General features: G+C 45.1%; 1 protein-coding gene across 1 annotated transcript in view; it reads left to right on the top strand.

Annotated features, from left to right (window-relative positions):
- The first annotated feature begins 322 nt into the window (after positions 1-322).
- The window catches only part of peds1a (plasmanylethanolamine desaturase 1a), a 60,454-nt gene continuing 36,950 nt past the window's right edge, over positions 323-23,826 (top strand). The window contains exon 1 of the mRNA XM_085411516.1: positions 323-1,016. Within this exon, the coding sequence (XP_085267642.1) occupies positions 857-1,016 (160 nt within the window). The 5' untranslated portion in view covers positions 323-856. The remainder of the gene's footprint in view (positions 1,017-23,826) is intronic.

Genomic DNA, 23,826 nt, shown 5'->3' with positions numbered 1-23,826 from the left:
TTAAAGTGAATAGAAATAATATGAAACAACTAATAAGTAACAAGAGGCATTTTGAGATAGCTGCACACACGCGCACGTTTCCACTCTTTTTTCATAAGAAAAACAAACAAACAAACATATATTTCTACATCTGTCCTATTATTCGTCCTCCAGCTCCTGAATGTCTGGCTGACTGTTACCTTAAAACTACCGTATTTGTTCCTGTACTAGGGCAGGCCACCCGTCCATCACAGGGCTAACACAGAGACACAGACAATCATTTACACCCAGTTTATAAATGACCCGAGGCGCACATGTTAAGACTGCGGGATGAAGCCAACACATCCACAGATGCTGACACCGGACCCTTACAACCACTGCGCCATCATTAGTGCTACAACACCAGTTAAAACAATTAGAAACGTGTGTATGGATATTTAAAGATACATGATCTACAGTCTCCTGTGCACCTGCAGGTACTCGGATCGTACTTTCACTTTGTGACGTCGCTGCCAAACGCAGACGGTCCCTAACGCTGAGGACAGCTCGGTGAACTCTGAGGACCTGTGTTTTTTTCAGCGGAGGCACAAATAAAGTTTGTTTAGCAGAACACTTGGAACTAAACCGCGGTACATTTAACCGTCCGGTTGTCGTTTGGTGCACATTCACAGCAGTGGCGGGTACAGCCCCGTGAAATAGGTCCGTGTGTGTATTTCCGGGTGGCACGAGGCTGCTCCGGTAACATCCCAGCTAGCATCAATTGGTTGAGCCTACCTCCTCCGCTCGGTCGCCGCGACAGCCGGAGGCCGTGACACTATCGCCCGGGACAGCTCCACGGTGGATGTCTTGTAGCTGAAAGCCCAAAGCGGGGAGAGTCATGGCGGCGTCGCTACTCTCCGAGACCGACATCAGGCACCGGTCCATGGCGGAGGAGGATCCGAACGGCAACGAGCATGGGGCGGCTGCACGCAGCGCGGCGCCTCGCTGGGGACCGCAGCACGCCGGGGCCCGACAGCTAGCACGGCTGTACTCGCCAGGTAAAAGCGTCGTTATCGTCCTCGGTGGTGTTAGTGCTGGTGTGACTTACTGTCTGTGTGCATCAGCGGAGGCCTAACAGCCCACAGTGCGACATCAGAGCTGACAGACGCGGGGATGATGATGATGGTGGTGAGGGTGAGGGTCACTATTTTGATGGCAGTCCCGTTAACAAACTTAACAGCGATATGTAATTAACGACTAATTACTACAAAGACTGTGCAGCAGACAGTGAATTATTGCATTAACGTACTGTGAAGGCCTAATGTCTAAAGGTGGGGGGCACAAGTTTCAGCTGACTGACCCCCCCACCATGCTCGCATGGTTGAAGTACCTCTGTCTCAGGCCTCTGTTAAGCTCGTGCACACGCTGTTCCGCTCAGACATTTATGCATGTTAACAAACCTCAGACTTTTTCTTACTGAAGGCCCACTCAGGGAGTATGTTCCTATCCATGCTTTCAAAGTGAAATGTCCTGCACGGATAGGTGGGTGTCAGTGACCGACCTCCCGTCTGTCTCACATCATTTCTTGCCCCATGATTACAAGCTTGTACATGTAAGTGAAGAGTGATCAAACAATCCCAATTTCCCAGCTCTAGGGCAATTCTGGTAGTTTTAGGACAATCAGTCACCATTTAGGCTTCCCACAACTAAACGAACATGATCGAATGACGTGTGCCAATGAAAGCTTAAAGTTTCCTGAATGGCGACTAGATAAGACGGATACACAACAGAGCATCGAAACAAAAATCACAGCTAAAGGAGAAGAACTTGGAACTCGAAGCAGATCGCCATCCGTTGTTTGGAAATACTTTGGATTTATGGGAAGTGACCAACCAAGATGAAATAATGTGCAAAGATTGCTGTGGGTCTGCAAAGCAACACGACTAAGTTACACACCACTGACTGCAGTACAACAAATGCATTAAAGCCAAGAAAAACACTGCGGCGGTTGCTAATGTGAAAAGTCCAACATCAGCCAGTGCAGCTCGTCAGCACGTCCATCCAGCTCACACAGATGCACTGAAATCACCAAAGCAGCTGCATTCCCTCTGGCCAACGATAAGTGTCCAGCAAACACGGTGAGGGATGAAGACTTCTGGAAAATGGACACAGGAGTGGGGATACTTCACTGCACACAAAACACTGGGAAAAAGAGAAGGCCGTCAAACGTTCCTACTTGGTCACATGCATCATGCAGGTACAATGAGTGGGGTGCAAAACTTTATCTCCTGCTTTTAGTAGATGGATAAATTCATTATTTGTAGAGCACTGATTTATTTTACTGCAGAGATCTGTGCATCAGCAGGTGTGTCCCACTACATGGAAAACGTAGGGCTATGTTTGTGTGACAGCAAAACAGTTTTGTCACTAAAATCAGGGGATTGTGATGAAAAAACGTATTATCAACATTACACATTGTGCAGCCCGAGTGGTGATGCAGGCCTTCAAACCCATTCTGTGTTTTTCTGTTTTGCTAAAGGTGAAAAATATTTTAGAAGAAGGGACGAGCTGACACCTGGATGGACGCGCTAAAAGGCGTAACCATCGTCAACACGGCGTCATGTTTTGGCCTGAATCAAAGGGGACTTATCTTATACTTAATCATTTAATTCACTTCAGCACTTTTGCTCCTTTACCCTCCCTTTAAGCAAACGTGTTTCTAATAGGCGTCATGTTTAAACAGGAGGGGGATGAAGCCGCTGTACTCACAGCTCTTTCTCCAACTCTTCTAAAGTACTTGTGTTAAAAGGGCTCCAGAAACCTTACAGTCAGCTATCAGGGCGGAGTAAGGGAGGGCGATGTAGCCTTTCAAGAACATTTGTGATAATGATTTGTGATGATATAGAAAAAGCCACTGAACGGGTGCAGCCTTTATCAGGGTACGTAAACGATAGGCGTTCTTCATCCTCCTTTTTCGATGAACTCCTGTCATGGCAATAGGAGTAACACAGCATAGGTCGAACAGAAGCAGCCCAGGTAGTGCTGTCCCTAAAACCTGTCAATAAACCATGTAGAAGAATTGCTTAACACATTAATTTTACAGTGACTAAAGTAACTTGGCCTTTTAAAGCCCTGCTTTTCAATCATATAACTGCATCAGTTGCTCCACAGTTTGCTCTTCCTGTCACATGGAGTACAGCTGAGCACTGCTTCGGTTACACATGGCCTGTAACTGGAGCAAAAGTACTGGGCTCTGTTATTGAAGTAGCTCCCTTACTACATATGAAATCTTCATCAGAGGCTGAGGCCATGCAGGGCTCGTCTCCTTGCTGTGGAAACAGGAAAGCATGGCGATGGTATAGCAATGACATCGTGATATGTTTTTGTACCATGTGAATATGTATGCCCGTGTGCTGTGGACAGTGTGATACGGCACAGTCGTGGGGACGAAGCCCTTCCTGCCTGTGATGGCATGCCACACATGGTAAGCTCCACACCTCACCACCCGTTGATTCACTTTAGTTTAATTTACAGTCACTACTTTAAAATATTCTACTTATTGTTCAATATTGTTTCTTTATTAAATGTATTTATTTTTCCATCACACCTTCCAATGTTTATATGGCGTGCACACATATTAACCTTGCAAGGTCAAAGTTCTGTTTTATGTTATATTAATACATCTTTCTTTGTTTGAGTTACCTGGGGGTTGGCTTCTCCTGTCTGGCAAAAGGTGTGGCAAAGGGCTGCGAGACCTGAAGTACCACTGACAGCCTAATTGGATTGCACCACATGCTTCATTGCCTGGGGGGTGTTTCATGTTTGTTTCATTGTTTTGTATTAGTTGGTTATATGGCAGCCAGCTTGTTTTCCCCCGTGTGTGTCATTTGGTTTAGCTAAACCGGTATTTAAGTTCCCCTGTGTGTCATTTCAGGAGGTCAGTTTATCATATGTTTGTTTGAGGTTTTGTTAATTATTATCTTGAGTTTAGTCTATTGAGTTGCCCTCTTTTATTGGTCTGCCTGTTTGAGTTTTGGCTTTGTTAAATATGTTTTCATATTTTTGGGTCAATAAAACCCCTTTTTGAATTAAAACCACCTGTGTCCTTTATGCTTTACTGCTTGGTCCCTGACGCTGCCACAGGATTAATGAGTAGTTTTTACAGTCTAGTGAAGTTGTTGCCTTCAGGTGTTCAGTTCAAAATCGATGTGTGACAGAGTCTGCAGGAGTAATCCTCCAGTCTAGTCCTCGGCCCAGAGTGTGGCTGGCTTTCTTTGTTGCCCGCTAGTTTAACCTCCTCAGACCTGAACGCTTCCACAGCAGCATTTTTAATTTCTCTTTGATATTTGGGCTGATTGGGACCTGATGAATGTAAAAACAAAGAATTACCAGATTTTTTTTTAAATTTTTTTTACCTGATTTTTGTTTCTAATAAAAATGAGATCCACATATGAGGATATTCGTTTAAAATTTCGATAGAACAGTAGCACTATAATGTCCTCCTAAGTGGATATCAGGCCCTTGTAGAGCAAAATTGACTATTTTGGTCTAAATAACCCAAATTGTGATGTCCACATATGTGGACGCAGGTCCTAGGAGGTTAAATTCACCTTATGTCTTCCAGGACGGGTAAGTCTGATTAGGCACCTGGAAAGAAACTGCCTGGCAGGATAAAACCAAGGAGCAGTCTGAACCCTGTGGGAGAAACTCCCAGTACCGCTGTTGGGACAGGCAACACCTCCATCACAACAAGGTGTAGCTCCTGTGACATCAGCTCTTGTATGATGTGGTTTTCCTGAATATTTTCCCCCCTCCTGCATTTGTTTCTTTCATTAAAAAAAACATCAGTCAATACGTAGCTCATTGTAGGTAAATGTGTCTTATGGAAATAATTAAATCCAGGTTTTCACAGTGGGATGTTGAGCCTCCTCAACACTTCCACGTTTTGCGGTTTATTGATTGGTGAAATAGATGGCAACAATTTAAGGCACAAGATAAATTGAGCTATTTCATCAGCGGACATGCGTTGCTTTTGGCACGAGGGTGGGCACGCTGGGGCTCAGACCTAAGCAAAGACAACCTGTGTTACCAGTTGTGCATCAAGCTGGCTTGTGCCACTTTTTGCCTGACCATCTGCCCTGCGTCTCACTTCACTGAGCATTTTAATTGCCTCTGGTCGAGCTAAGCTGGCAACTTGTTGACAATTTCTAAAAAAAGGAATGATGATCAGAGGAAAAAAAGGTTTGCACCGCTATCTCCACATGTGACATACCTGGTGACGTAAATTTGGTTCATATTTGCAATCCTGTCGTATTTGTGCCCCAGAGCAACTCGTTGAAAAGGCTCCTCAAGATTTATTAAAACGTTCGTTTTCATTTAAAATCAGCCATCACCCCTGACTTTACTGGAACCTGGGGACACCAGGCGTCCTATTTTTAGTCACTGTGAGTAAGAGTCACCTTCCCCATTAGTGGAATTGGATCTGTTATTCAATGCAATTACATTAGTGAGATAACGTCTCAGCTCTGATATTTGGGTTTTTCTTTCCTGCTGTTGCCAGGCAACACAAACATTACACATTAATGTAACCAGATGGGTTTACCTGCACACAGCCACTCACAGACGAGAGATTATTTAAGTTATTTAGGAAAGAAATGGATGGTGTAAGGTACGAGAGATGTTTGACCAGAGTTGGGTTTCTGTTTGTGTGGATGTGTGATTCAGAAATCACAGCTCCAATGGACGAGCAACAACTGACATGATTGTGTGACTGCCATGTTTACTAACATGTGATCGCTAGCATACTGTGTGTAAACGGAACATCACACACAGGCTGTTAAATAATCGCATGTATAATATTCTGATCAGAAGACATCTTAATGGCTAAATGCAGCTAAATGAGCATTCTTATTATTGGCTGCATCCAGATCTGACTGGGACAAAAAAAAAAAAAAACAGGCATGTTTTGGTCCAGGCAGCCCACCGTGATTGGTGGTGATGGATATATATATATATATATATATATATATATATATATATATATATATATATATATATATATATATATATATATATATATATATATATATATATATATATATAAAACACCCAGCACGCCCCTGCGGGCGGTTTATCCTTCAAGCTCGGGTCCTCTACCAGAGGCCTGGGAGCTTGAGGGTCCTGCGCAGTATCTTAGCTGTTCCCAGGACTGCGCTCTTCTGGACAGAGATCTCCGATGTTGTTCCCGGGATCTGCTGGAGCCACTCGCCTAGCTTGGGAGTCACCGCACCTAGTGCTCCGATTACCACCGGGACCACCGTTACCTTCACCCTCCACATCCTCTCCAGCTCTTCTCTGAGCCCTTGGTATTTCTCCAGCTTCTCGTGTTCCTTCTTCCTGATATTGCTGTCATTCGGAACCGCTACATCGATCACTACGGCCGTCTTCTTCTGTTTGTCTACCACCACTATGTCCGGTTGGTCAGCCACCGCCATTTTGTCCGTCTGTATCTGGAAGTCCCACAGGATCTTAGCTCGGTCATTCTCCACCACCCTTGGGGGTATCTCCCATTTTGACCTCGGGACTTCCAGGTTATACTCGGCACAGATGTTCCTGTACACTATGCCGGCCACTTGGTTATGGCGTTCCATGTATGCCTTGCCTGCTAGCATCTTGCACCCTGCTGTTATGTGCTGGATTGTCTCTGGGGCATCTTTACACAGCCTGCACCTGGGGTCTTGCCTGGTGTGATAGACCCCAGCCTCTATGGATCTTGTACTCAGAGCTTGTTCTTGTGCTGCCATGATTAGTGCCTCTGTGCTGTCTTTCAGTCCAGCTTTGTCCAGCCACTGGTAGGATTTCTGGATATCAGCCACCTCCTCTATCTGCCGGTGGTACATACCGTGCAGGGGCCTGTCCTTCCATGATACAGCTCTCTCTTCAGCATCGCTGCCCCAGTCCTTCCCCTTCTGGACTAAACTCCCACCCAAACTCCTCCACTCGGAGCAGCAGCTTCTTCCTGACCTGGAGTGGACACAAGGGCAGGGCAGTATGGCAAAATAATTTATCACGATATATATATATATATATATTTGAAAATTTGCGATAACGATATAACTGACGATATAATTAAAAAATACTTTACAACTCCACAACTTTATTAGTGCAATGCAAATTCCTCGTTGACAGTTTAACCAAAAGGCATTTCCAGTGGAAACTGGCCGACATATCCTCAGCATAACCATGTATAATATCCACACAACTTAAAAAGAGGTTATACACACACAATACGGTAATACTATGTTGAAGCACAGTACGTATCACTCCGCGAGGCTCCGCCTACGATAGCCGTAATGCTCCGACAATCCATCAAGCGGTGCGGCTTCGTAGCTCAGCAAAGTCGTACTGAAACAGTTTTTGGCAGATTTTTTGAGCGCTGTGTAGCACATAAAATCGGTTCGGTAATAACATTTTGGTGACACTGATGTAGGAGGGATGATGTTGATCGAGAACCTGGCCGTGTTTACTGGCCTGTGGTTGTTGTTGAGTGTAGCACTGATTGATGGATAAGAGGATCACACATGCTTTTGGGGTCCTGACACTTTATCCCCTCTCACTTAGTGACAGCGGAGCTTAGTTAGCGCGCTGACTTTGGGTAGAAATAGTACACAAGGCTTAAATATGGGTAGTATTATGATGCAACACAAGCTGCTGTTGAACTTCAGATAGGTCTGTTACACAGTGTTACTCGGCAGTAAAGTTTATTATTATTTATACTAGAGGGAAGTAGGTCAGGCAAACAATAAAACAATAAAAAGCCACCATAACCTTCAAAGATGTGACCCAGGCCCTTTTTTAAAGCTTGTTCCTCACACCAAAGGTTAGCATGCAGACAATTATGGTTTTATGGACACAGGCTTTCACATCTGCCCAGCCCAACACTAAACATGTCCTGGACTGTAGTAAGGACAAGGTCAGGTATCAGACTTAGCTGAATTAGCTGCTTTGACTGTTGAGAGTGTAATGAGTGTTTAAATATTATTCAGCTTTTCAAATAAAACAATTATTCAAGGTTTTCCCATCAAAACAAACGATCCAAATTTATCTGAAAGGGATAGTAGTTATATATGATCTGTTGTTGGGTTGGCAGTTGAATTCCCAGGTGCCTCCTCTGAATCCCATCGTGTTTGGCTTTTGTGTATTTTTGGGGTATTTTACCTTAAAAGCCTCAAAGACATATTTTCAAAATTAAGTTTGAACACCAGATTTGACGTGTCAATGCCCAAATCTGGTCTCTGACTGTTTTTTCTGAGGTCCTGTCATAAAGCGTGTCGCTTGAGTTTGCAGCGGTCCCCAACCTTTTTTGGGCCACGGACCGGTTCAATGTCAGACAATATTTTCACGGATCGGCCTTTAACCTCCCAAGACCCAAACTCTTCCACGGCATGCATTTCTAATTTCTCTTTGATATTGGGGCATATTGGGGCCCGATGAATGTAAAAACAAAGAATTACCAGATTTTTATTTATTTATTTATTTTTACCTTATTTTTGTTTTTAAGAAAAATAAGAGCCACATATGAGGATATTCGTCTAAAATTTTGGTAGAACTGTAGCAGTATAATGTCCTCGTAAGTAGGGAAGGGTACCGGTGTCCGGTGCCATGCCATGGTTCTGACATAAACGGTAGTAACCAGACCGAAAAACAGCGCACATTTCGGTGCTTTATTTCTTCTTTTTTTTTTACTGAGATGTCACACACTTTGGATTCTAGCCAATCATTTTATCTTTGCGAGTGTAGTAGGCGGGCCCAGGTACGTACGTTCTTTTAGAGCAGAGCTACAGATTAAAAATGTCCAAGGCGAAGCGGTCAAAAGTCTGGCTGTACTTCACAGCAAAAGATGCAAACTCAGCAGCAACAAGTGCTTTAAGCTGATACTGTGATGCTGTCAAAGGAGGTAACACCTCGAATCTGATGAAACACCTGGCGACGCATAGCATTTTTTTTTTTAAGCCGAGAAATGCGCCGTATTTGATAGCTTGCTGCGAGACCTCACACCGAGCGCATCTACTGTGGGTGGGTTGGCTGTTATGCAACATCCCCCAAAAACACGAAGAGGAGAGCCCTGGCCCCTAGCCCTGCCAGTGTAGCAGGAATGATGAGGATGATGATGCAGCAGCAGCCGTTCTTCTCTGCGTGAGTAGCTTAATGTTGTTCGTGTGTAATTTACGTTGAGTAGGCTAACCACGTTATTACATTAATGCATGTAAGGTGAACTAGCAAACACCGTCGTAGTTACATGCGGCTGTCCTCTTGTTTGATAGAGTGATGCCATATATGCTCTATAGCTGCAGAAAAGGCTAACATTGTTATCTTTTTACAAAAAAACAGCTGAACATGAGAGGTTTTTGGACAAAGTGTGTGTTCTCCATTCTTTAAGCACCGTCACCGTTTCAAAAGTACCGGTTTCGTACTGGTATCGGATAAAACCTAAACGATACCCATCCCTACTTGTAAGTGGATATCAGGCCCTTGTAGAGCAAAAGGGCCTAGGAGGTTAAGGTGTGACGGATAAATACAACAAAATAAAATGATCCGACCGAGACAAAAACTGTGGGATTTAGTAAATATAATATCAAACTCACTGAATTCACTGTGTAATTGTGTAACTTTATTAGCAGTGTCCTCCTGAAATGCGCCAACAACATTGAGAGTAACATCCTCCTCTCTTCCCCTTAATGCTCTATGGTCGCTATGGTGACGTGTAAATAGTTCTTTCAAAATAAGACACACAACTACAACATGGGGTTCGATAAAACCCTGAAAACGATAAATTTCACACCTGAGCCTCAACTCTCACGGCCCAGTACCGGTCCGTGGCCCGGGGGTTGGGGGCCGCTGTCGTAAAGAGAAAGAAGAACGGGACAAGTTTTTATTTTTTTAGATCTCAGGGATGAGGATAGCTAGCTTTATGGCGTGGATGATGGCTTCTGGCTTATCGCAGATTTAGTTTTTTAATTCAACACTTCAAATAATCTTTTAAACTAAAATGAATTTTTAGTATTGCTGAGAAATGTTTTGTCTTGAATAATATCGGATGAGCAGGTAAAGCTCTGAGTTATCAGCGTTCATACTGAAAGAGTGCATTTTAGCTTCTGGGTGTTTGTTGCTGCTCTTTTTGAGTTTTTCTCAGTTTGGCCGAGCGTCGCTGTTTGTGAAGCGCAGGGGCAGCTGTCAGACACAAACTCTAATGGCCTTTCCCAGAGGAAAATGTGGTTTTTGGGTTTAAAAGTAGAGGCCGGTGGCTTCCTGGCTGTAATAAGAGCACGGTTATGTGTGTGCGCATTTGCTTCTTCACCAGGTGAATCTCTAAATGACTTAGAAGCTTTCCCTCATTTCAGCCAAAGGGCACAGCAGGCGGCAAGTGGAAGATATGCTCAGCGAAGCTAACAATGCTGCCGAGCCATTTTATGAAAACTTAAAAGCAAAAACGTTCCCCCACATGCTGACAAGTGTCTGTTTAAAGAAAAATAAACAGCTAAAATTCAAAATGTCAAAGTGTCCATTTAAGGGAGCGTCACGCTGTTATGTGCTTAGTTGTTTGGGTTCGGTTCAGCGTCCGTAGGAGGTAAATCTAAATAGCAGTTTGGCTTGTTAGAGTTTGGAGAAGTTTGATGAGGCGTTGGCAATGCTCCATAGAGCCAAACATGGGCTCATTACAGCAAAGCGAGGATGGACAAACAGCTGGATATATCTCCCTGTGCCTCTGTTTCTGCATCTCTCCGTTTCTCTCATTCATCCCCTCGTCTCTCCTCGGCCCTGCCGTATGTCTGAAGTGTCACGGTCTGCTGCTCCTCTCCGCTCCCCCTTTTTAAATGTATCATCGACTTCCACGTATCGCACATTTCTATCGAGTACAGTGGAAGACTCTGACGTGCGTGCGCGCGTGTGGTCTCGAGTTACCCCGGAGGCTCTAGTGTCCGTGGGTTTGAGTGATCTTCAGCCTCATCCAGCTCATCTGCCACCCTGCTCCCATTAAACACAAACATGCACTTATGTGTGAACATGCACTAATCGGTGTTTTTGGAGGCCGGCAATATTTGAACCTGTGAGCAGTGCTGAAAGAACAGAGGTGGGTCGAGTATCCAGAAATTGTACTCAAGTAAGAGTAGCATTACTTTAAAATATTATTACTCAAGTATAAGTGAAAAGTAGTCTTCCAAAAAGTTACTCAAGTAAGAGTAAAAAAGTACTTGGTGAAAAGACTACTCAAGTAGCGAGTAACTGTTTGAAATGTCCGATGTATTTTATAAATAAATGTTATCAGACAAACAAAAATAAATAAATATACAAGTTTTAGTATTTTCAACAGGAATATATGTAAAAACAACAAAATAAGGCACAACAATTCTAATTTCCAGGTTTCAGATTTTCACAACATAAAGCTTTTTTCACCAATACCTGCAGTAAATAATATAAATATATAAACAGTGCAAACAATTTCCAGTGACTAGATATGCTGTAAACTTTATATTCATGTTTGCTCCAAATGGCACAGCAGCCTCAGAGAAAACATTAGCATGAGGCAACTTTAACATATGTTCACACAAGGCAGCTCAGTTTACCATAAGTTGTATGGGTGTGCATCTGTTTCTGCATGTTTAGCAAAAATGTGCCCTTTCTTCACTCAGTGAGGTGATGGTTCAGCTTCAGCAGCAGTTTGCTCTCAAGGTTCTTTCTGTGAGCACTCAGGTCGCATCAGAGCATCGGGCCGTATAGTGTGAGACCTGCATCGTGACCTATGAACTTCTAACCCCTGCGATTTGTACAGTTTGAGCAGGAGCTGAATAATGCGACAGAAAAAATCGCACAGTGTTTGCTCAGCTTAATGCAGACTGTTTAAACTAAACAAGCTGCTGTTTGACATAATAAACCCTGTCAGCCGCAGTATTGCCTCTGTTTTAACAGTTAAAGCAGTAGAGACGAGCTGTTTGCATGTGCGTGGAACTCTAGCGTCGTTAAATCGTGCAATCGTTACTACCCACCTCCGTGAAAGAATAAACACAAAGAGCCATGTTTACATGCTTAATAACTAAATTATTTATCACAAGTCCCACCTGTGTGAGCAGGTGAGCTACAAAATCCTGACACATGTATAACTGAAGCTTTCACAGCTTCCTGCCTGCGAATAGAACGATGGATTTTCAGTTGAGGGTTGCAGATTGATCTAAAAGGACTTTACCTGAAGCCTGCTGTGCACCTGAACAGGCATTATGAGTAAATGCACTTCTTCTTTCCCAGCGAGCGGCTGGATGTTAACAGACAACAATGACGAGGCAGCCACCAACTGTGAGTGTTTCAACAAAATCAGACGCGTTGCTGTATCTGTTTCAATAATGTAGGACGTTATGGATGTTTTGATTCTAGCTCACATTGACTTAAAAAAACCAACAACAATATTTTTATTGTTCATGACGTTAGTCAGTCATGTTGCTATGCTAATGTGCCAAATTCACCCAATGCATTTGGCTTAATTTCTTTCTGTGTTTCTGTGTTAAACTCAGACTTATCGTAAGGTCTGCCTCGTTTGGTGACCAGAAATAAAGATTCACTTCCTTGAATTGTCATCTGAGGCCTCAGAAATGAGTCGGTCCTCACAGAGTGTGATGTGAACGTTTACAGTAGGATGTACTGTATGCAGTTTTAGTGTTCCTGTTATCATCACACTGGCATGATGTCATACATTCACAGGAACATTAGGCTCTGATATATATGAGTTCATGTGCCCAGTTTCATAGCTTTTCCTTATAATCATGATAATGTGAAATAAGAGCACAAGACCAAAACATGTTAGCTGACTTGGAAAAATAAAACTAGTCTTAATTAACCTCCTAGGACCTGCGTCCACATATGTGGACATCACATTTTGGGTTGTCTAGACCAAAATACTAAACTTTGCTCTACAGGGGCCTGATATCCACTCACGAGGACGTTATACTGTCTCTGTTTCATCAAAATTTAAAACGAATATCCTCATACGTTGCTCTCATTTTCCTTAGAAACAAAAATTGGGTAAAAAAAATAAAATCTGGTGATTCTTTGTTTTTACATTCATCGGGTCCCAATCAGCCCAAATATCAAAGAGAAATTAAAAATGCATGTCGTGGAAGAGTTCGGGTCTTAGGAGGTTAAGAAACAGCCGTGTGTGCACGCCCAGGGTCATGATTGCAGGAAAAATTATGGCTGCTGTGGAAATGCATAGTTGTGCTCGGCCCCAGGAACGGAGCACCGTCGACTCCCATCTCATCCGGCTGAGTCCCGTCGTGGAGAACGACACACCTGAGTGACATGAGCGACACTCTCACCTGTAAAATTGGACTGATTGTTGTCTTAACGATGAGCTTCTGCGAGTTCTCTCTCTTCTTATATGTGGCAGTTCACACACACACACACACACACACACACTGCCTGACTCCCTGAACTATTGACCCCAGGGCTGTAAAGGTCAGGGGTCACAAACCTTTGGAGCACGTGTGTCGAGCCCAGAGGAACAGGCGGACTGTGCTTGGCTTTAACCTCTGCGTGTGATCGTGACCTCAGCGTCTGTGTGGCTGCTGCGAGCTGCAGAGGACCGTTATCGCAGAGTCAGCACAATCAGAACATTAGATCGGCCCGATGCTTTTTTTTGCCCTGGATTATTAATAAAGAGAAGGAGAGATGATACTTTTTTCCTTTTTCCTCACAGGTGAAATTTACTGTTGCAATTTACTAAAAGAAGTAATATGTGTGTTTGTGATTAATGCTGTCGGTCGAGGTGTCAAAACAATAATTACAATATGCAAAATGTAAATATGCAGCATATAAATACATCTTCAGGTGTATTTAGATTACAGGTGCAGATGTACTTGAGATTTTTTCACGTCTCCCTCGCTTTATCTGAAAACGGATTTAATCACATTTTCTTTCATCACATTTCCAACTAAGAAGAAGAATATACTGCTATTTGTCACACAGCTGTTTATTTTAGTTTTACTGATGTTATATGAGAATATTCAGCAGATTGACTCGAGGTCAAATGTTTTTGGTCGTCAGTACTGATTCTGGGTTTTGAGAAGTGTATCTGGATGATGCTCTGTCTCTGTTTGTGTCTGACTGCATTAGTGCCACACCGGTTTGTTTCCTTAATAATGGTGAGGCAGTATGCTGTCAAGCTGCTGTAAATCTGAAGGAAATCTCTTCATATGTGGAACCGAAGAGGGCTGAAGGATAAACTGAGTAGAATTTGGTGGGTAAAGGTCACTTTGGTCTAGTCGAGCACATTCAAGCAATTTCCAACAAACATACATATAAACACATAAAAGGGCTGTGCTATGAATAAAGACACAGCAGCTTTTTAAATTGTTTGGAAACCAAAAAGTTGAAGGAAAATTCTGTGATTGTTAATTAGCACATCCTTCAGCAACAGTCTAGCCACTTGAAATAGAGATTAAATCGTTTGATTGGTTATTTATGGTTGGTTTACACAGCTTGTGTATGCATGCGCAGCTGTGTATATCCACACGCGTGTGTGTGTGTGTGGGTGAATTGTGTTGCTTACATTGTTGAGATATACATTCCTTGTATGTGTCTGTGCATATACATGGCCAATAAATATAATATAGCTGTTTAATATAATATAACCATTTGGCTCATGGTACAGCCATCTGAAGTTGGAATTTTCACCTGGAATTCTCCCTCAAGTCGGACTTCCAACGTAGAGAGTCGAAGCGGTTCACTGCTGCATTGCTAACGATCTAACATAGCGACAGTGAACCGTAGTGAAACTGTAACATGGGTCTGCTGCTGTTGTCTATTTGTGACTCACACACACACACACACACACAGAGCAGGTTTATCCATGACTGTGCTGCATGTGTGCTGTGGCTGCTGATGCATGAATGGTTCTTCTTTGCTAAGGAGCCAAACAAATCCCATTTTTCCCAAAGTTTCCAGCTTTACTGCTGGAACGCGCTCAGCTCAGGAGTGAGTTCACTCCGGGGTCCTGCATCTGAATCAAACATCAGATAACTTTGAACGTTTGGCTCATTATTCCCACAGACCTGCGTGGTAACGTGGCGATGTATAACACAGTGCAGTACTTCCTGTACGAAGCACCTTGCAGCAGCTGTTGGTGTGATTTGGCCGTATAGAAATGAACCTGATTCAAACTTGGACAAACAGACCGAACATATTAAATCTGTTCTTCGCGGTGCTTCAGGAGTTGACAGCCCTCTGTGTTTTACTTGAAGTGAAGTTGCAGTGGAGTCGTAGTAAGCCCCACTGAAGGACGACAAGCGTGTTCTGGCCTGGAGATCTGCAGATGGCCCCGCCCCTCCCTGAGCCCGGTTCTTTCTGTTAAGAGGGAGTTTTTCCTTCCCACTGTTGCTTGCTCAAAGGGTTGTTGTTGGGTTTTCTCTGTGTATTGTACAGTTTTTAACCTGCAGTCTAAAGCACCTGCAGGCAACTGCTGTTGTGCTAAAGAAGTAAAACTGAGCTTTGAGACAAAGGCACTGAAGCGACCACCAATGAGAGCACAGCATACTGGAGAGCAGATAATACCTCACAGGGTTGCTTAGACAACTGGAGCGTCAGTGAAGTCTGTCCATCAGAACTCGGTGAAGAGACATTTGATCCTTTTCTGATTTTCCTCCTCTTCAGTCAGCTGGACTCAAACATTGAGAATACTTCTGCGCTTCAGTCTTTTGATGGCGAGTGCCTTCATTTAGCATGCTCTCTCTCTCACACTCACACACACACACAGACACACTCACACGCGCACACACACACAGACTCACACTCACACACCCAGAGACGTGTGAGCGCTCTACTTCCTGCTTTTACCTGAAGCTTCTCCACATAGCTGTACACCTGCTCTGCGTTTGCCTGACGCTGGCGCTCAGACCTGCAGGCTGCCGTCTTCATTGCAGTTAATGTCCCTTTAAAAGTCCTCACACGCCACCTTCCAAACAGGAGTTATTTTTGCATCGTGAGAAGATATTCACCTTTCTGTTGCTGTTCGTTGCCTTGTTTACCTTCTCTTTGTACTTTTTATACCACCTGTTTCACTAGCATCAGAGTGCATGCCCGTGTTTTAGCCAATCAGAAGGGAGAAGCTACAGTGCCAGCGTGGTATTACCATGAATTCTCTCATTTCATGAGTAGATCAGAGTAGTAAGAATTTATCAATATTTGTGCAAACATGTCGGAACAATATCATCAGGAATATTCCTCCTGAATTAGGTCCTACTACGTTTACATTTTATTCGTACATTTTGAAGCCAAATGTAACTTTTGGCTCGCAGACAAAGCTAGCGCACACTACTCATTCACATAAATGATGTGAGCACAAATTCAGACGCACACACACACTCTGCACAAACACACACAGCGCATCTGTGGCTTTAGGCGAGCCTTCTAGGCAGGATTTTGCTATTGACCTTGACCAACGCGTGAGAGGAGCTGGGAATGCTGTGTGTTTCCAGAGAAGAGCTACGGGCGTGTGTGTGTGCGCACGTATGTGTGTGTAATTATTCTTATGAGGGCTACAGATGAATATGGTGGTAGAGGAAAACCCAGGAGATGAGGGGATGGCGCACACACACAGACACACACACACACACTTGATGGGATCTGTCCATCCTTTTTTTTCTGCGAGGCTGGAGCAGGGCCTACTTACACTGATTCTCATGTGGGTTAAATATGTGTGTGTTATTGTGCCTCATATATGCATCTGTTTGTCTGTGTGTGTGTGTGTGTGTGTGTGTGTGTGTGTGTGTGTGTGTGTGTGTGTGTGTGTGTGTGTGTGTGTGTGTGTGTGTGTGCACGCAGCATTGTGTCGGTATGCCATTACTGAATCTCATTTGCTACATTCCTCTTTGTTGCTGTTGAATCTACAGGGTAATGGATTTATTAAGTTTGTCTGGCAATACTGTGTGTGTGTGTGTGTGTGTGTGTGTGTGTGTGTGTGTGTGTGTGTGTGTGTGTGTGTGTGTGTGGGACATACATATTGTCTTTGTGTGTTTCTTCATCTGTGGATGTGTACTTTGCATTGATGTTGGTTTTGTGTGTACCGATGAGTGTGTGTGGGTGAATGTGTGCGTTTGCTTGGCTCCCTGTGTTGTGCTGTTAGTGTGTGTGTGTGTCCCAGGTTCTGCCGTCCGCTGAGATCAGATGAAAGGAAGGAGGCCTGTGACGGATCCACTCGTCTGAACGAGGGAATTCGACCTCCCCTTCTCTCTCTCTCCCCTTCTTTGTGACTCTACCTCGCTCACCCAGCCATGTTTCCATGTTACTGTCACTCTCCCCCAGTCTCTCTCTCTCCGTCTCCCCCCTTCATTCTCTTTCTCTCTGAGCATGTGACCCACTTTTACCACCCACGTCTCTCTCTCCCTCTCCCCGAGTCCCGTTAGGAGACGGTCTTCTGAGAACCAACCAGGGGACAGAGAGAGAGAGAAAAGAGCAGCAGAGCTGTGTGTGTGTCGCTCGTCCATACAGTATGTCATCACCCCCGTGATTGGGTGCCTAATGTGTTGGCAGCCTCCACATCAGAGCGAATAAGTGTTTGTAAATGGGCTCTGTCTCAGAGCGGCGGGTGAAGGCGTGGTCGAGGTACGCTGGCAGCTCCGACTCGGTCTTTGAGCCGCTGTCAGGCTAGCGCGGGGAAAGTGCGAGCTCCTTTTTGTCAGAGGCCCCGTGGGTGGTTATTCAGCACGAGTGGGGCTGCCTCGCTTGTTGTTTGTGTTTTTTGTGCTCCTGCCTTTGGTTCGGTCCCTCGCTGTGCGTGCTCACTTGATTGGTCATAACTGTATCAGAAAGCTTTTTTTCTTCTCACTTTAACATGGGAATGTGTCACTGGCAGTGGAAACATAATGACATGTTATACATGAATACAAATGCACAGCACAGGGTCCTGGCTCCTTCACACACCGACAGTGTGTATTCAGTAATGCTTCTCTAAACGTGAGCTCCGTGTATTGAATCTGAATATTTTCTGTTGTCACGTCTTTCACCGAGAACGTTCCACCTCGAGAGTTCAGCCACATTAGATTTGTTTTTAAACGAAGCCTAATTAACATTTCCAGCCTGTAGCAGAAACACACATAAGCAGCATAAAGTTTGAGATGTTCATAAATATACCTGAGTCGCTTAACCCTTTAAAGCCAGTCGGAGCAGCACGCTCCGTTTCACGTAACTATTTTTAAAACCCCGTAGAACTGGAACCGCGTAAGCTAGTGCAATACATTTTTTGCATATGAAACCGGAGGAGTTGTACTTACATCTTATGCCATCAGCTTGTCCTCGGCCACGGTTTCCTTCCACATAAAGCTTTGCAAAAACTGCATAAAAAGCACTTGCAGGAACAAAAACATAATATTCCAGAAACACGCTTTGCCGATCTGATCAGCTGTTTGTAACACTTCCGACGTTGAAACAGACGTCAGCACGAACTATCGCATGTCCGCCATTTCCTGCCTGAAACCGGAAGTGACGTCATTTTCGCGGAAAATGTAGTTTTTTACTTGTAGGCCTTAAAAGCCTATACTGGTGTTTTTATAAGTCATGTTTGACTTTTCTGAATAGTTTCTGGGATGCTTAGAACTCGAACTGCACTGCTGGAAATAGTTTATTTTGATGCACATGCTGTTTTCTTTGCAAATTTGCATCATAGGATTGTTTTTCGTTTTTCCTGCAGTATATACAAATTGGTGTATCTCAAAAATAAAACTATGACACTCAAAATAAATTTCCTATGGTGCGAAACTATTTTGTGCAACTTTTTTGTATTTAAAGTTTTGAGGGATAAACCTCTTAAATTTCTCCAAGTAGAAATATGGCGCCGCAGGAGGCGCCATAGGGGTCGGGTGCATTGTGTGCTGGGTGGCGGCCAGGAGCGGAGGCCCTGGCGGACTGACCCCCGGCTGCCAAGACTGGCAATAGGGACATGGAATGTCACCTCTCTGGTGGGGAAGGAGCCTGAGTTAGTGCGTGAGGTTGAGAGGTACCGGCTAGATATAGTCGGGCTCATCTCTACACATGGCTTGGGCTCTGGAACCAGTCTCCTGGAGAGGGGCTGGACTCTGTCTCAGTCTGGAGTTGCCCCTGGTGAGAGGCGGCGGGCTGGGGTGGGTATCCTAATATCCCCTCGGCTTGCTGCCGGTACGTTGGGGTTTTTCCCGGTGGACGAGAGGGTTTGTTCCCTGCGCCTTAGGTTCAGGGAACGGGTCCTGACTGTCATCTGCGCTTATGCGCTGAGTGGCAGTTCAGAGTACCCAGCCTTCTTAGAGTCCCTGGGGGGGGGGGGGGGGGGTGCTCCACCTGGAGACTCTGTTGTCCTGCTGGGAGACTTCAATGCTCACGTGGGTAACGACAGCGAGACCTGGAGGGGCGTGATTGGGAGGAACGGCCTCCCTGATCTGAACCCGAGCGGTGCTCTGTTATTGGACTTCTGTGCTAACCACAGTTTGGCCATAACAAACACCCTGTTCGAACATAAGAGTGTCCATAAGTGCACGTGGCACCAGGACGCTCTAGGCCGTAGGTCGATGATCGATTTTGTAATCGTATCAGCAGACCTGCGACCATATGTTCTGGACACTCGGGTAAAGAGAGGGGCTGAGCTGTCAACTGATCACCACCTGGTGGTGAGTTGGATCAGGTGGCGGGGGAGGACGCTGGACAGACCTGGTGCACCTAAACGCGTAGTGAGGGTGTGCTGGGAACGTCTAGCAGAGGCCCCAGTCCGCGAGATCTTCAACGCACACCTCCGGCAGAGCTTCAACAGCATTCCGAGGGAGACTGGGGACATTGAGTCCGAATGGACCATGTTCAGCGTCTCCATTGCCGAAGCTGCTGCATTGAGCTGCGGCCGCAAGGTGGTTGGTGCCTGCCGTGGTGGTAATCCCCGAACCAAATGGTGGACACCAGATAAGATAAGATAAGATAAGATAGAACTTTATTAATCCCTCGGGTGGGTTCCTCTGGGAAATTCGATTTCCAAAAAAGCACAGCACCGACAGAAGTTACAGAGTTACAGAATATTATATATATATACACACACACACACACACACACACACACACACACACACACATATATATATATAAATACAGAGACAATATAAATAAAATATACGAAGGGGATAAATAGAATAAATGGGAATAAAAAATAAAAAATAAAAATACAAGTGAATTGCACATTTCAAGTATTGAGGTCTATTGCACTGTTGACTATTTACAAAAGTATTGCACAAAAGGTATTGCACAGTAAGGTGAAGAGGCACTACAGCTTAGTTGTTCACCAGAGGTGAAGGGAGCCACCAGGCTGAAGAAGGAGTCCTATCGGGCTTGGTTAGCCTGTGGAACTCCGGAGGCAGCCGACAGGTATCGACAGGCCAAGCGGAATGCGGCTCGGGCAGTGGCTGAAGCAAAAACTCGGGTGTGGGAGGAGTTCGGAGAGGCCATGGAAAAAGACTTTCGGACTGCCTCGAAGAGATTCTGGCAAACCGTCAGACGTCTCAGGAGGGGAAAGCGGTGCTCTACCTGTACTGTGTATAGTGCTGGCGGAGCGCTGCTGACGTCGACTGAGAAAATTGTCAGGCGGTGGAAGGAATACTTCGAGGACCTCCTTAATCCCACTGACACGTCTTCCGAGGAGGAAGCAGAGTCTGGGGATGAGGGGAATGACCCGCCAATTTCCGGGGGCGAGGTCACTGAGGCAGTTAAACAACTCCTTGGTGGCAGAGCCCCTGGTGTTGATGAGGTCAGCCCCGAGTTCCTGAAGGCTCTGGACGTTGTAGGGCTGTCCTGGTTGACACGCCTCTGCAATGTTGCGTGGAGATCAGGGGCAGTACCTGTGGACTGGCAGACCGGGGTGGTGGTCCCCATCTTTAAGAAAGGGGACCGGAGGGTGTGTTCCAACTACAGGGGGATCACACTCCTCAGCCTCCCTGGGAAAGTCTATGCCAGGGTGCTGGAAAGGAGAGTTCGTCCGTTAGTCGAACCTCGGATACAGGAGGAACAATGCGGTTTTCGTCCTGGTCGCGGAACACTGGACCAGCACTTTATCCTCTCCAAGATACTTGAGGGTGCATGGGAGTTTGCCCAACCAGTCTACATGTGTTTTGTGGACGTGGAGAAGGCATTCGACCGTGTCCCTCGGGGTGTCCTGTGGAAGGTGTTGCGGGAATATGGGGTGTCTGGCCCATTGCTACGGGCCATTCGATCCCTATACAACCATTGCAAGAGCTTGGTTCGCATTGCTGGCAATAAGTCGGACTCGTTCCCGGTGGGTGATGGGCTTCGCCAGGGCTGCCCTTTGTCTCCAGTTCTGTTCATAATTTTTATGGACAGGATTTCTAGGCGCAGCCAAGTGGCGGAGGGCTTTCGCTTTGGTGGCCTCAGAATCTCATCTCTGATTTTTGCAGATGATGTGGTTCTGTTGGCTTCATCGGGTGAGGGCCTCCAGCTCGCACTGGAACGGTTCGCAGCCGAGTGTGAAGCAGCGGGAATGAGGATCAGCACCTCCAAATCTGAGGCCATGGTTCTCAGCCGGAAAAGGGTGGAGTGCCCACTCCGGGTCGGGGATGAGTTCCTGCCCCAAGTGGAGGAGTTCAAGTATCTCGGGGTCTTGTTCGCGAGTGATGGGAGAAGGGAGCCGGAGATCGACAGACGGATTGGGGCTGCAGCTGCAGTAATGCACCGGTCCGTCGTGGTGAAGAGGGAGCTGAGTGTAAAAGCGAAGCTCTCAATTTACCGGTCGATCTACGTCCCTACCCTCACCTATGGCCACGAGCTGTGGGTAGTGACCGAAAGAACGAGATCGCGGATACAAGCGGCAGAAATGAGCTTCCTCCGAAGGGTGGCTGGCCTCTCCCTTAGAGATAGGGTGAGAAGTTCGGTCATCCGGGAGGGGCTCAGAGTAGAGCAGCTGCTGCTCCACATCGAAAGGAGCCAGCTGAGGTGGTTCGGGCATCTGACAAGGATGCCCCCTGGGCGCCTCCTGGGTGAGGTGTTCCAGGCATGTCCCACCGGGAGGAGGCCCCGGGGCAGACCCAGGACACGCTGGAGAGATTATATCTCTCGGCTGGCCTGGAAACGCCTTGGTGTTCCCCCGGACAAGCTGGAGGAGGTGGTTGGGGAGAGGGAGGTCTGGGCCTCTTTGCTTAGGCTGCTGCCCCCGCGACCCGGCCCCGGACAAAGCGGATGAAGATGGATGGATGGATAGAAATATATGTAAAACAAAAACGATTTTCAATTTTTTTGTAGTTTATGTAATCACTATGGACTTAATGCATACATATTATTAAAATCTGGGCTGTAATGGTTGTATTGATGTATAGCAACTTGAAATGCTCCCGGTAAAATAGTCAGATGTCAGATGTCTATTCATATTAATGTACAGAATTCACCCGCTTGCTGCTACTACTGCACATTCACCCAGTGTATATACTATATGTATGTGTGTGTGTATATATATATATATATATATATATATATATATATATATATATTAGTGCTGTCAAAATTATCGCGTTAATTGTTAAGATCAACGCGAAATGTTTAATGCATTAAAAAAATTTAACGCTGATTTTGTTTTTTTATTAATTTCCTGTAATCTAAGACCTTTAAATTCATGAGCACCTCTGGAGGAGGGGGCAACAGTGTGCTATGCTGGCGTTTGGCCTGACAGAAATGATTAGAAGAAGAAGAAGAAGTGACACCATGCTACTATCTAGCTAACACTAGCTAACACACGCAAGCATGGACGAGGGCGGACTTTTGGGTGGAAAGTTTCTCTTTAAGAAGTTGCCTGATGGCTTGTTGGACAAAACGAGAGTAAGATGCACAATTTGCAACGCTGAATTCAAGTACCACAGAAGCAGTTCATCACTGGCGTATCACCTGAGAGCAAAACACCCAACTGAATCCACCTCTACGGGACCTCGCCAGTCTACGCTTCAGGAGTATGGTGCTTGTGGACGAATAACAAAAAATGTGAGAGAAAAGGTAACCAATTCCTTGGTTGTTTGGATAGCTAAAAACTGCCGACCAGTTAGCATAGTAGAAGATGATGGACTGAGAGAAGTCATTCGTGCTGCATCAGGAGATGAGTGTTACAATCTGCCCTCGAGAGGAACCATTGTGTCGAGACTGCACACTTTGTATGGGGACCAGAGGGCTCAGCAGTCCAGCAAGCTTGTGCAAGTAAGGAATGTCGCTCTCACCGGAGACCACTGGACTTCGGTGAACAATGATAATTACTTAAAATATAAAGAATAAAAAAATGTAATTGGAGCCAGGCTATTAATAAAGTAATTGAGATTAATCGCAATTAATAACCGAAAATTGTGAGATTAGTTAGTTAATTTTTTTTAATCTATTGACAGCACTAATATATATATATATATATATTCTTCCTTGTATAACTATGCATGTGACAAATAAAGAACCTTGAACCTTGAACCAAAAAAGGCTCTACAGCATGTAAACATATAATATACGCTCTGGCGGCCTTGGTTCTATGGTAGGTCTTAAAGGGTTAATGAACACCTGTAGCCCTCTCCGTACACTGCCCCGCTGGTTTCTGTGCACTTGTACAGGGATGTAATTAAGCTCCCTTTTACACACACTTAAAAAACAATGGCTGACTTAAAGCAGTCCTGCCTGTCTGCTTCCCATTGTACCTTTCTATTGAACAACAGTGACGAGAGATGAAAGGCTTTTTTTAATAAACGGTAGAAGCAGCGTCCCTGCTCTTCAATGCAGGGTCACACATCTTCTTTCACAGCCTCGGGTTTATCATTCAGGCTTGTAGATGGTTACACATTTGTCA

The sequence above is a fragment of the Rhamphochromis longiceps genome, linkage group LG7 (assembly GCF_057381845.1).
Source record: "Rhamphochromis longiceps isolate RC_006_pf linkage group LG7, R_longiceps_female_GT1.1, whole genome shotgun sequence".
Classification (NCBI taxonomy): Eukaryota; Metazoa; Chordata; class Actinopteri; order Cichliformes; family Cichlidae; genus Rhamphochromis; species Rhamphochromis longiceps.
Note: the sequence above shows the minus strand (reverse complement) of the source record. Positions and strands in the feature narration are given on the sequence as shown.